The sequence below is a fragment of the Schistocerca serialis genome, chromosome 3, assembly GCF_023864345.2.
Source record: "Schistocerca serialis cubense isolate TAMUIC-IGC-003099 chromosome 3, iqSchSeri2.2, whole genome shotgun sequence".
Classification (NCBI taxonomy): domain Eukaryota; kingdom Metazoa; phylum Arthropoda; class Insecta; order Orthoptera; family Acrididae; genus Schistocerca; species Schistocerca serialis.
The window spans coordinates 541941186-541955625 of NC_064640.1; the positions used below are offsets into that span (position 1 = coordinate 541941186).

General features: G+C 38.4%; 1 protein-coding gene across 3 annotated transcripts in view; it reads right to left on the minus strand.

The window, feature by feature from the left end:
* Nucleotides 1-1197: 1197 nt before the first annotated feature.
* Nucleotides 1198-14440, minus strand: part of LOC126470419 (Bardet-Biedl syndrome 5 protein homolog) — an 81173-nt gene continuing 67930 nt past the window's right edge. For all 3 annotated transcript variants that reach the window (XM_050098278.1, XM_050098276.1, XM_050098277.1), the window contains one exon: nucleotides 1198-2128. In XM_050098278.1, coding sequence (XP_049954235.1) covers nucleotides 1913-2128 — 216 coding nt within the window. In that variant the 3' untranslated portion in view covers nucleotides 1198-1912. The remainder of the gene's footprint in view (nucleotides 2129-14440) is intronic.

Here is a 14440-nt window from a genome sequence, read left to right on the forward strand (position 1 = left end):
TTGTCCAATAACAATTTAGATTCCTAAAATCATTTTGACTACCATACACATCTCATAACTCTGCTTAGTTGAATTTTTATTAAATTCCAAAATTCTTACGAGGATATTTTAGGGCAGCTAGTGAAATACATTTCCAGTTGTTGATCAAGTCAGTATTTATGCAAGGAAAAGCAGCTTCTGAATTTTAGGGGGAAGGGAAGAGAGGAAGAGACCTGAGAGTTCAATATTCAGTTACCAATGAAGTCATCAGAGTTAGTACTAGGTCAAAATTGGCAAGGAAAGGTTAAGAATTTGTTGCAGTCTTGTTGAAGGAATATTTCACCTGAAGTGATTTAGGAAAAGCACATATAACTAGATGACACTTAAGCTTACAAACAGACCCTCCTGAAAGTTGTAAACGGTAACTGGCATATACAAAGGATGTCTGACCATTAGTCAAATGTTACACGCTGAGACGGTACATACTGGAAATTGTGACGAGACACTTTAGAAACAGATGCAGCCATGTGCACCTGTCCTATTGTGATGTTAGAAGCAGGTGCGGGTGAACTGGCAAGTATCTGACAGCCAGCAGAGTGTGGAGGCCAAGCTGAACCACATGAGACCCATGATGTCATCAACAGATGACAGCACCCTTTGAGGTGCAGTGATTGGCAGACATGCTTGAGTATGAGAGTTTTAGAACACAGGTCAGGTAAATGCAGGCTCTGGCCACATGATCAGGAAAACCCGACCCTTAGTGTGAAAACATGGAGGGGTAGCCACCACTGTAGAATTGCGTGTTGAGAATAAAATAGCCGATAAGACTAAATCCATTAAAAAATAAACCTAACTAGTGATGGAGAAGCCAGCAACATGATTAAAAAAACAAAAATACGTTGAGAGTGTGGGTGAAAACGTGTCCTTGATATGAAGTGTAGTTTTTAAGTTATTTTGTGTTAATATAATGAACTTCAAAAATTAATATCTCGATGACACCTTGAGTGATTTTTACAAAATAAGCATCCACAGATGAATCTCAGTGGATACTATTGAACTATCACAATAGATTTTTTTTTATAAACATGACCTATTTTGAATTGCAAGCTGGAATGTACATTCTGTGAATAAAAACCTGAATTTTCACATAAATAAGATATGAAACATTGAAAGTAGCGGCAGCATTACTAAGTAAACATAATTAGAGATGTATGAGTGTACTTATTTTTAATTGTTTATATTTATTAGTAACATAACAATACAAAGTAGTACTTATGTTGATAAAATCGTTATTTATGAACAAACTATTCAAGTTAGAGAAACTAAGAACAGTGCTAGAAACCTTAGGAAATTTATGTGCAAATTCCTATATGATGCATGTATTTAACATTAAATTCATAGTTCTTAAGTATGTTTTGGAAGCCAGAAATGTATGTGTTTGACACACATCAAGCCAAGGGTTTAAACAGTGGTGGCTGTTTTTGCACAAGGCTTTTTTTTTTTTGCATTCACAGAGCAGTCAGGTGTAAGATCTCAAACAGACAGTACAGCCAAGGGTGAAATGGTTGAAACATGGACTTGTGATATTTGCATGTGTTGCTGATGAATACTCTAAAAAAATTTCAACATGTGGACTTGCATTGCATGAATAAAGACTGTGGAATACAAAACTAAATGTCTGATGAACTTGAACACTATATAACAATGACAAGGGAACATTATCATCTCTGCCACACTCAGTGGTAGCAAGTAGCAAACTCAAAAAGCTGCTACTGCTTTCAGAAAATTTTTATTAAGTACAAAAATACAGCCACTTGGGATAAAAAATTTCAACAGGTACAATTTGACATCTCTTTTGAAACAGTTAAATGAATGTCATTCTGTAAACATGACTCATGTTCTATGTTACATTGTAAGTTGATAGGGTACAGCACTATGAGGAAGGTATAACTTCCCACAGATTCTGCAATGTAGTTCCAGGTTTCAGAGCTTCAATAGCCAGTCCAAGTTCTTGATTATAAACTGGTTCCCTGTCTTCATGGTTTTCATCAGCAAAGTAAGTAAGGAAAACATTGGACATTTCATCACTTGACTCAACGATTTCCTGTGTATCATCAGCAAACATGGAGCTCTCTTCTTGGTACTGGGTCTGTAAAATGAGATTTTTATTTATAAAAATTATGTGGCCATATGTAATTAAGAACTGACTACAAGCAGGGGATACATCTGTATCCATAAGTTGCCAACATTGATATGTATGAGGGTGTGCTGAAAAGTAATGCCTCCAAACTTTTAATGTGAAAACTCTAAGTTCTTTAAATAAAACAAAGATTGTTAGCATTGTACATCTTTATTCTTCATGTCTACAAATTTGTTTCTCAACATAGTCACCCTGACGTTGAACACATTTCTTCCAACAAGCGGCCTGTTTATTGATACTGTCATGGTAGAATGTTTGACTTTGTTGAAAGAGCCAGAATATCAGCCCTGCTTGCATTGCTTTGACATGATTTAACTGATGTCCTCAAATATGTTATTTATCTATTGGAAACCAGTGAGAATTGGATGGGGCCAAATCAGGACTGTGCAGAGAATGATCTGTGCCAATGACTCCACAGCATTGGATTGTAGCAGATGTCACAGTACTTGTGTGTGGTCTGGCATTGTCATGCTGAAGGAGAGGGCACTCCATGTATGGATGGGCAGGTTCTTTTTCATGCATTGACGTAGTTGCGCTACACACCACCATGTTACACACTACAATTTGGAGTCCTCTAGTAGCAGAGGGCTTGCAAATATATGGACATGAAGAATAAAGATGTTGAATGTTAGTAGCAATTGTTTAATTTAAAAAGCTTTAAGAGTTTTCACATAAACCATTTGGAGCCATTATTTTTCAGCATGCCCTTTTAGAATAAAGTTTGATCCAGGATCACTAGGAGCATGTACATTTTGTTTTAGGCGTAATCTGACTAATTTCATGAAAATGACAATTTTTGATTAAATTCACACTGAGGTGACAAAAGTCATGGAATAGTGATATGCACATATAAAGATGGCAGTAGTATCACTTACACAAAGTATAAAAGGATAGTGTATTGGCGGAACTGTCATTCGTACTGAGGTGATTCATGTGAAAAGGGTTTTCGACATGATTATGCCTGTCCAATGGGAATTAACAGACTTTGAATGCAGAATGGTAGTTGGAGCTAGACACATGGGATATTCCATTATGGAAATCATTAGGGAATTCAATATTCTTACAAGGGAAGCTCCCCATTGCACCCCACTCTAATTTAGTGGTAAGATGGATCAGTGGACAACCCATCAAAAACTGAACACAGATCAAGCATGGAAACAGGAAGAAGGCATACCAAACTGTGAAAAAAGAAGCAAAATAGGAACAACAAGCAGTCTAACTCAAGATGTGCAACATCGAGTGAGTTTCAATAGTTACGGTGTCATGGTTCTGTGGTCACGGAGCTGGACTGCCCATCGAGAGATATGTGTTCAAATCTCTTTCATGTCTCATGTCATTTTTTTTTTCACACAAAGTTATGAACTGTCCATCCAGCCACCGATGTGTCTGTTCTCAGTATTCAAAGTTGTGTCTGTGTCGTGGTGTAACATCTGTCTCCAACAGTGAGGTGTAACGAAGAGACCTTCAGATCTATATACCTCCTATCTGTTCTAAACAAATACCACACTATGACTTGTGTTCTGCTTTGGAAGTTTTGACTCTTGAATTCCTTTCTTGTAACGTAGTTCATGCCCATTTATTTGTTGTTTTCATTTCTGTGAGAGGTCTGTGTGACACCTAGCCTGCCCTCACTATTCATCACATGTACTTGTGATAGTAGTATGTTCTTACCACATTACTCATGTTCTATAACCAATGTGTAGTATGACAATTGGCAAGACTACAGAAGGAGGACAGACATGTCAATGACTGGACAGACAGTTCATAAATTTGTGAAAAAAAAGGGGGGGGGGATATGACAGAGATTTGAACATGGATCTCCCACTTTGTAGTCCAACACCTTGACTGGACAACCATGACGCCACGGTTTCCATAATTCACTTGATGTTGCACATCTTGAGCTTGAACCGTCCACTGTATCTATTTTGCTTCTTTTTTTCAGAGTTCAGTACACCATCGTCTTGTTTTCATGCTTTATCTGTGTTCAGTTTTTGACAGGCTATCCGCTGGACCATTTTACCACTAAATCTGATGGGGTTGTGATGGAGAGTTTCCCCTGTGAGATCCACAGTGTCAAGAGTGAGTTGAGAATACCAATTTCAGGCATTACCTCTCACCACTGACAAGGCAGTGGCTGATGGCCTTCACTTAATGACTGAGAGCAAAAGCATTTGCATAGAGTTATCAGTGCTAACAGACAAGCAACAGTGTGTGAAATAATCACAGAAATCAATGTGGGATGTACAATGAACATATATTTAAGGTCAGTGTGGTGAAATTTGCCATTAATGGGCTATGGCAGCAGACAACTAATGCAAGTGGCTTTGTTAACAGCACGACATTGCCTGCAGAGGCTCTCCTGGGCTCGTGACCATATCAGCTGGTCCCTACATGACTGGAAAACGGTGGACTGGTCAGATGTGTCCCAGTTTCAGTTGATAAGAGCTGATGATAGGGTTTGAGTGTGGCACAGATCCCACAAAGCAACGGACCCAAGTTGTCAATGAGGCACTGTGAAAGCTCATGGTGACTTCATAATGCTGTGGGCTGTAGTTACATAGAATGGACGGGGCCCTCTAGTCCAACTGAACTGACCATTGACTGGAAATAGTTATGTTCAGCAACTTGGAGACCATTTGCAGCCATTCACAGACTTCATGTTCCCAAACAACGATGGAATATTTATAGATGACAATGTGCCGTGTCACTGGGCCACAATTGTTCATGATTGGCGTGAAGAAAATTCTGAACAATTCAAGCAAATTATTTGGCTACCTAGATTGCCCGGCATGAATCCCATCAAACATCTATGGGATGTAATTGAGAGGTCAGTTGATGCACATCATCCTGCACTGGACACACTTTCGAAACTGAGGAAGGCAGCATGGCTCAATATTTCTGCAGTAGACTCCCAACAACTTGTTGAGTTCATACCAGGTTGAGTTGATGTACTATGCTCGGCAAAAGGATTGGCATTCTCTCTCACCTTGAGTAAAAGCATCATAAAACTGAAGACAACAGTACACTAAACCTGCTACGCTGTGTGGCAATAGCTACTTGTTATGAATTATGCAAAATTTTGTATCTGACACCAAGATAGTCAACAATATTGTTTCATAGGAGGAAACATTAAATGTAGCCACAGTTGTGAATGAGTAATCCATTAATACTGGAAAATAACTTATCAGCACCAACAGTTTCAGGTAAAACATATTTAAAAAATATAACCATTCAATCAGTGACCTAACTACAACTACTAATCATTGTCAATAAGAAAGTGTTAAGGTCAGTTTACACTCAATGGCACTCAATGGAAAATCAACAGAGGAGAACGTCAATGCCAAATACTTCCTACTGCAGTTGTAGTTCACATTACTAAACCTCCACAGTTTGCTAGTTCATCTCACTGTGTTCATGTATGTTGCTAGATTTTGTTTTTTCATTCCTTATTATTCTTTCCTGTCACTTACTAAGACGAATTTATCATAAAATAAAATGATATTTTCCTGTTCCTAGGAATCACCTTCGAGACACAATGTACTTACACATATTGTGCCACACATGTTCAAAAATAAAGTTTAAAATGGATATTTATTGTACACACGACAAAAGAGGAGGTTCTACTTACCAGCTGTCAAAATTGTAACAGCTAAAAATGATAATATTAATAAAAAAAGAACATTGAAAAGGAGACAGTATTGATAAGGAGACGGAGCCAATTTGATAATGAAGCATGTAAAGAGGAAAGTAAGGAAGGCATTGTAAGGGAATGGAGATATCAAGGGGGAATATGGTAAAGTAATGTGTGCAAGCATATGCTTCAGTGGAGATAACAGCATGACTACAATCAAATATGTACACAAAGACAAACTGTCTACACCATAAATGACAGATATCTGGTTACTGAGTGTCCTGTGCAGTGTTCTCTTGTTTTTCAATACAAAACACCATACACAGCTGACAGTGCAGCAGACATACCACATGTATGCTCTTTTATATTTATTTTCCCTTGATTATACATGGTTTTTCACTGGTGGGACTAGAATATGTGGTACAAAACACCACTCACATTCCTAAGAGTCAAGGATAAAAGACGAGTACAGGGTAATTACAATTAAAGTTACAGTTTAAAAATGCTGTAAAGAAGAACCACTGCTCAGAATGACATCAAATTCTGACAATATTATCAACCAAGGGGGGAACGTTAGGGTGGAAAAAAACCCAAGACATAATGTACATGGATTCAGCTACAAATGACAGATGAATCACATTATGACAGCTATTGTGTGAGTTGTGCAGTAAAGTAACCATATTGTGCAATGTGCATGACTACTCAAGTTTGGGACTTAACAGCTGTGGCAATGTTACTTAGGTAAGCCCATCCAACTAGGCAAGGTCGTACCACATCAAGATGAGAAAAATTGTTTTTTAACTATCCTGAGAGCAAAAGCCACAAAAAACAACAATGATATCAGTTTTAAATGATGTGAGATTGGCACAAGACATGTTCAACATGCTGTCCACTGTTTTGTGCCACATGTTGAAATCAACAAACAGCATATTCCACAGCAGGCTGGACTGTGTCAGGGGTCACTTTCAGAATGCATCACACAATGTGTGCCTTCAATTAAGCTATATTTGTAATTGTAGCACTGAACACAGCACCTTCCAGATAACCCCACACCCAGAAGGTACAGATTAAGATTGGATAATTTGGATGGCCAAGCTGTAGGAAAATGATAGCTGATAATTCTAACATTTTTGAAATGCCTCTGCAACAGCTGCTTCACTGGCTGTGCAGCGTGCAGAGAAGCACCATCTTGCATAGAAATGATCCTACCCACACATCCACACTGTTGAAGGGTTGGAATGACGTTGGTGTGCAAAAGCCTCTCATAGTATTTACCAGTGACAGTACACGTAACAGGACCTGCAGGACTCATTACCTCCAAAAAATATGGGCCTACAATAAACCATGTCATCGAACTCCACCATACAGTACCTTCAGAGAATGAAGCAGCACCAGCTGATGTGGAGCAGATTTTCTGTTGCCCATGTTCTGCAATTCTGAGTATTGCCATTTTCTTGGAGATGGAAATGGTCTTTGTCTGTCCACAGAATGTCCCATGACCATTCATTGTCTGCTTCCATGGAAGCAAAAAATTCTACAGCAAATGTTTATGTTACGGGTCAGCATGCAGCAACTACTGAACATAGATAATTTTGTATGGGTAGCAAAGTGGGAGGTTTTGTAGAATTTTATGCACCCAGCTCACAGGCATGTCCAAAGTTTGGACAGTTCTGTGTGCACTGCACATTTACACACCTTCTTATGAAGCTGGATCAACTGTTTCCTCCCTCTGCACTTCAAAATAACCAGTCTTTTCAAATTTTGTAATCATTCCCTCCAGACCCTTGGCAGATATCAGACCAATGCCTTTTCTTAATTTCCTTGAGTGTCTGAAACTTTTGCAGAGCTACTGACGCACAGTGACAGCTATTGTAAAAGAACTTTACCACCAGCATGCAATACTGCACTGAGACAGTCATTCCGAGTGTCTCTGACATAGGTGAAGGAAAAGCTGTGTACCTTGCACCTTTTATTTTGCTTACTCTGCTGCTTACAGAGCTATCTAATGGTAATATTTTCATGATTATTATTAATTTTTTTGTTTCCATAGTGTTTCCTACTACTGCAATAATATTCTGATCAAATTTGATGTCATTCTGAGCAGTGGTTCATTTTTTACAGTGTTTTGAAACTAGAACTTTAATTATAATCACCCTGTACATTATGGAGGTTGAGCAGATGGTAGAAACTTAGTCTACAAAGAATGGAAAGTATTCTGTTAGTGTGAGCACATATCAGGTTATCACTTCAAGTCATGACCTTGGTATAGCAGCTGATTAAAAAATTATAGACAACCACAATACTGTATGGTAAGGGAATAGTTTATTCTTGTACTGACGTACGATCATTTTTGTATGCTGAGCCACAATTGCTTGAGATATCTTCTTGTACTGGATGCAAGTGCAATTGCAAGTTTGCTTATTTTTTATGACACTTGCAGCCACACTGTGAATCCAAACAACAAAAATATCTACAAGCCCGAATCCCGTCAGAAGCTGCTCGTTCTGAGACTCACTAGGTGATCCAAGCAGAAGTTTACATAGGAAGAAACTTTCCTGATTTCCATCATTGTGTGCCTGTTTGTGAATATGGCTCTCAATTTGGAAATAATTATTAGTGGCAATGTAGTTGACCAGAGTTGCAAGAAATTATGTCCCAAACTTGTAATCAGAGGAAATGTGGGAAAATTGGTAACCTTTACCTGCTTATGTCACACCAATATGACCTGAGAGTTTTTCTTTTGTTGCTGATTTTTCATGGGGTGAAGAAGAAAATCCCCCTGTAAATTTCACTTTTGTGTGGCTATCCCTTGAACTTCACTTAAAACTCCTGTTACACTCCTTGTTTCTTTGTACAGCATGTTTTGACCTGATGCAACTACTTATATTGTTCTGTATTTTAGCAAAATCAGCCAATGCAAACATTTGTGTTATTTAGTATTTCAGTGAAGTGACACTATGTGCATGTTTTAATCACCATCATTGTCTTTCATGTGTATCAGCTTGTAAGTAAATTTCTCATTATCACTTTTCTGACCAGTTACATGTTTTAAGAAGTAGTCATTGTTTATATGGAAGGTTCCAATCTTGTTTCTCATGTCCTTTTAGTAAATTTCCAAGCTTCCATTACATGAAGAAATTGTGTCAGAGAAGCTACGAACTGATGAACAGTTTCTGTCTGACGAAAGTTCAGAAGATGGAGAAGACAATGCTGAAGTAGCTGAGCATGATCCAGACTCATATGTAGCGAATATTAAGTTCACTTGTTACTATAGATTACTATATGAGTAAAGAAAGGCAGACTACATGACAGATGACATCTATTGTCATAGGGAAAGACCCAAAGGCCATAATATCTTTTCTTATAAATCAGGTGCTATAGTGCTGGCTACGCCACCAAAGACTCCCACATAAATCTTTCCTCTTTATTTTGATAAATTGATGGATAACAGTGCTATGTACACTAATGTGTACATGATGAACATTCATGAACACTTTAACAGATATTGTGACCTGGGGCATATAGATGGACCTAATGTATTGTATTTGCTTTGATGATAAAACCACTAGAGATGAGATGAAAAAGACTAACAAGTAAGCTGTTGTGTGTGATCTTATTACACCATTGCAAGATAAGTATGAGGAGCACCCAAAAATTTTCTCTTCAAAGGCCGTACAGTCCAGAATTGAGAGGTTAATAAATCACCATGAGCATTGAGGCAATCATCCCACCAATGCACCACGTTGAAGGTACCTGCTTGGTAAAACACTGTGTCCTACTGGGTGAAGAAGTCTATACCTGTCTGCTGCACAGCGTCATCTGACAGGAATCATCAACCCTTCAAGACCTTTCTTACTGGATTGAAGGCATGATAATCACATGGGGAGAGATCAGGACTATAGATGGATGTTCAAGTGTCTCACACTTGAGTTTGCATAACTTCTGCATTGCGACATTTGTGTTACGGGGACATGCATTATCATGTAGCACATATTCCATTCTCCAATGGATGCCTATGGGTGTTGGTCCTTCAGCAGCCAAGAAAAGAATAACAGCACATGGGTCCTGTTGGATGCATCTAGTAATAACATCACCACAGTTCACATTTCCGCATTTACCACACTCACACAGGAAAGAGACAAATGCCACACTTGTCCCTTGCTTATGTCTTGGTGCTTATATAACTGCATCGAAGTGGTGGTATGTTGCATATACACTGCAGCAACACCCTCAAACAAAAACTTTGTGATCGCCTCTTACATTTGAAATTGCATACTCCTGCAGAATGTGACAGTTGAAAAGCAGCTCCCGAGGAATACAGCATAAAGGCTTTTGTTTTGGTAGACCAAAGAACATTTTATTTAACGAATTTTGAAATACATGTAGCCTCAAAGTCAAGTGGTCTTTTCAACAAACTAAATAAGCCTACAGAAATAATGTAACATCTTGTTATTCCTCAAGTAGGTACTATCAAAACTTTAACTACTGACAACTGGTAGATCATCATGCCTCTTGCATGAATTCTATTGATAGGAACATTACAAAAGATCAAACAAGATAGTTCCCAACAATTTTTGGCTAATAAACAGAGAACTGGAGCTTCAAGTAAGTAGTGGGCCATGAGATATATTGGACCTTCAAAGAAGCTACAACCCCCATTAAAGATATCCACCACAGATAAGAATAAAATATCAGGTTTCAATAAGAAATTTATCTGACAACGCCACAATGGCCTGGAATATTTTAATAAGTGAGTTTGAGACCTATTTGGTTTTACAAAAGATGTAACAGGTCCAATCAAACCATAATCTGTTGTAGTCATCTCCATGATGCATAGTGATAGAAAGATTGATGAAGATACAGCCTCTCAGGGAAAGCAAGAAGTACGGTAATAACATTTTACAACCAAACAAAAGGTGGGGTAGGCACCTAGTGATCTATTATACAGTAATTACAATACTGGCAAAAGAGTGAGCAGATGGTTATTAGAAGTTTTTTTAAGTATATTTACCCTGAATTCATAGATCTTTTACAAATTGAGCTACGGTAATAATGTTACAAAAAAGTGAATATCTTACAAATGTGGCTGAGGACATACAAACTGACAATATTGTCAAAAAGGTGAAGAGTTCTCAAGTACACTAGTGTGCAAAACTTAAGGATGAAAATAAATTTCACATGCCCTGTCACTGCCAAGTATCATGGCTTGATGAAACTTGGACTATACATAGAAAGAACTGCTGCAGTATACTACAGAAGGAAACTGAAAGAAATATACAGTGAGATGAGCAGAAATTACACTTTTATTCAAAGACAATAATTACATTGATGTCATTGTGATTTATGAGGGTCCCCTGGGCATTACAAAAGGGGGGACATGTTTCTTAATAGGGCGTGTGATCACCATGGACAGCAATCCGCTCTGCAATGTGCTGTCATGCCGATCACAGGGTTGGTAAGGAGTTCTTGTGATAAGGCATTTCACTTCTACACCAGTACTGTTGACAACTGCTGGATGGTCAGTGGTGCATGTTAACACAGTGCAATACATCTCTCCAACACATCCCACACATGACTGATGGGATTTAACTCAGGGGAATGACAGGCTAGTCCATTTGCCAAATATCCTGTCATTCCAAGAGCTCCTCCATCTTAGCTGTTCAATGCAGTTGTGCATTGTCATCCATAAAAAACAAGTCAGGCCAAATGCACCCCTGAAATGACACACATGGGGAAGGGGTACAGTGTCACAATACCATTGACTGGCGAGTGTACTGTGCTCAATGATTTGGATATTAGTATGCTCATGCAACATTACACCTCTCCACATCTGAACATCTGGTGCATCAAAACAATCATGTTCGACAATGTTCCTGATTGCATGATGTGTTCTCGTCTCTCACCATATGATGTAATGCGCCCACGAACATTTTCGAACATGAACATTTTGGTGGTCTAGGTGTTATGGTGTGGGGGGGGAAATGGTGTTACATGGGTGTACTGACCTCTGAATCTTTGAACACAATATGCAATACCATCCATGGTGTTCACACATCCTAGTAAGAACCATGTCCTACCTTTTGTAATTTCCAATGGACCATCAGAAATTAGTATGATGTCACTGTAATTATTGTCTTTGAATAAAAGTGTAATTTCCATTCATCTCACTGCGTATTTCTTTAAGGCTACCTTCTGCAGTATACTATACCAGTTATTTCTAAGTATGGTGTCAGTTTCATTGAGCTATGTTACTTGGCTGCGACACATCATGTGACAGTTACTTTTGTCCATAAGTTTTGCACACTAGTGTACATCAAAATCAATGACAAAAAATACAGGTTTATCTAGCATTGAGAGGAACAGGATGAACTTCCACTGCTTAGCAAAAGAAGAAGGTATTGCAAGTATGTACAAATGACAGCAAGCATACCATAGTATGAGCAATTTGTTCCAAACATTCATGTAGAAAGCAGACTAGGGTGATCTGCACATCCTGTGAAGATGACAACAATGGAGGAATCTATTATATCATGTAGAATATAAAATATTATTTTGAAGGAAAGACCAACACCAGCCACAATCGGGCATCAACATAATTTGATGGCAAGAGTTGGAAATTGGTACCAGACCAGGACTCGAACCCAGATCTCTCACTTAATATGAGGGATTGTCTTAACCACCTCAGCCATCTGGATATGTTCCTCGTCCAACTCAGATTTCCAACTCGTCACATGATAGTAGCATCCACTGTCCTTTCACCTACTTGCTCACAGTGAGATCTGTATTCCCACAAGAGGGCTGGATCCTGTTGTGCATCTGCACTGGAGTTATCAAGGCAGTCACACCTACATATGAGTGGTGTCTGTTTTATCAGACAAGTCCAACAGAACAGACACCACACATATGTATATAGCATAAAAAATTATGTTTTAAAAGGTTACTGAAACTTCAAGTTAAAAAATCAGTTATTTGGACATAATAAACAGTCAAAATATCACTGAAATTATTATTATCCTTTTAAAGGGGCACAAATATGTATATTTTAAATAATAATCTCTTTGAATGAAGGAGTATTGTTATCTTTTTTGAGTTTCAATTTTCACTCAAACAGATTCAATGTGAGTGGTTGTGTATCAAAATAACTAGTGACTCACAGGTCACTAATGACAGATGCTGTGTGTATAGAATATTAGTGTGACAGATGACATGCTACCAACAGTAATACGGAAGTGTTTCATGCGAGTATACCTGATAACTGCACTGTTGAGTTCCTTAGAAATACCATTTATCATCAGCATTTGATTCATGTGAAAACAATATCAAAATTATGTGTCTGTAGGAGTAGTCAGTCAGATAATGAAAAGCTGTTTTAAACAATAGGTTATAGATGCTGTCTAATAAAGGTAGAAAAGTGGGAGATTCAAAGGTAGCAGAACATGCAGGCTCATATGTTTGGGTAAGGAGATAGAAATTGCAGATGTTAAGTTCAAGTGGATTGAGAAGGTCAGTGGATCCAGAAGTTAAGCTCTGGAACGTGCTTAATAAGTTGAGGCCTCTTTGGATATCTTTTCATTATTTACCTTTCTCCTCCACATGCCAGGAGTTTTTCTAATGTTTCAGTCTTTCCATTTGTGTCTTCCTATTTCTTTGAACTTTAGCTCTTATTTTTTATCTTTAGATTACTATTATGTCCTGTTTTTATTCAGGGTCAAAGGCATCAAGCTGCCTGAGGCAGACGGAAAGCAGATGAAATGCCACGACTGGCAGCTCCACTCAACCAACATGTCAGAGAAGAGTCATGTGAAAAAGTCCCCTAACCAGACCAGCAGGATAATGAAGTGACACTGTGAATAGCTTCTCATTTCTGTGTATGCCAATGTACTGTTTACATACCATGTAGAACATACTGACCAGCAGTTGTTCACCTGACTTTTGGATATCTTGGGTATTATCACCTCCTGCTGCTTGTATGTTTGGCTTTACCTAACACAAAGGTTAACTTGTCATAACAACTTCATCATGGGTTGGACTTCTATATTCATGTTGGTGGGAATGGTCTGTATAGTAGCAGATCCAGGAGGGTGGGAGGGGATGGGAAGGGGGGAGGGCGGAAGAGGGCTAAGAGGTTCAAGCTCCCAGCCCCACCCCCACCCCCACTCTCAAAAAAAGACGTCTGCGACTATCCCTGACAAATTTCAAATTAAACTTGATATTATCTTATTTTCTTAGTACTATACTACCTACAGTACAGCTTTGATCACTTATCCTTACTTACCCATTTTAAGCAGGTATAGTATGTATTCAAATTATAAATTTCTATAAGAGGGTGTTTACGCGATGAGTTTTTAATCCACACACCACTCATTCAAGGTGCAGCCACACCCACACTCTGCTGCCACTGCCACCCACCTGCGCTCACCTCAGTCACACATGGAGCTTGACATACGAGTGTGTGATCTGTGAGTGGGTGTGTTGCGCTGCCTTTGATGTACAGTTTGGCAAATCAAATGCAATAGAACACACTATTAAAATGTTTTTTAATTGTTATCATTGTGTGCTTGTGTTTGTTTCTGTCAAACTTTGAAAAAATTACAGCAAAATTTAAATAAGGATTTTTTTTTTTAATCTTT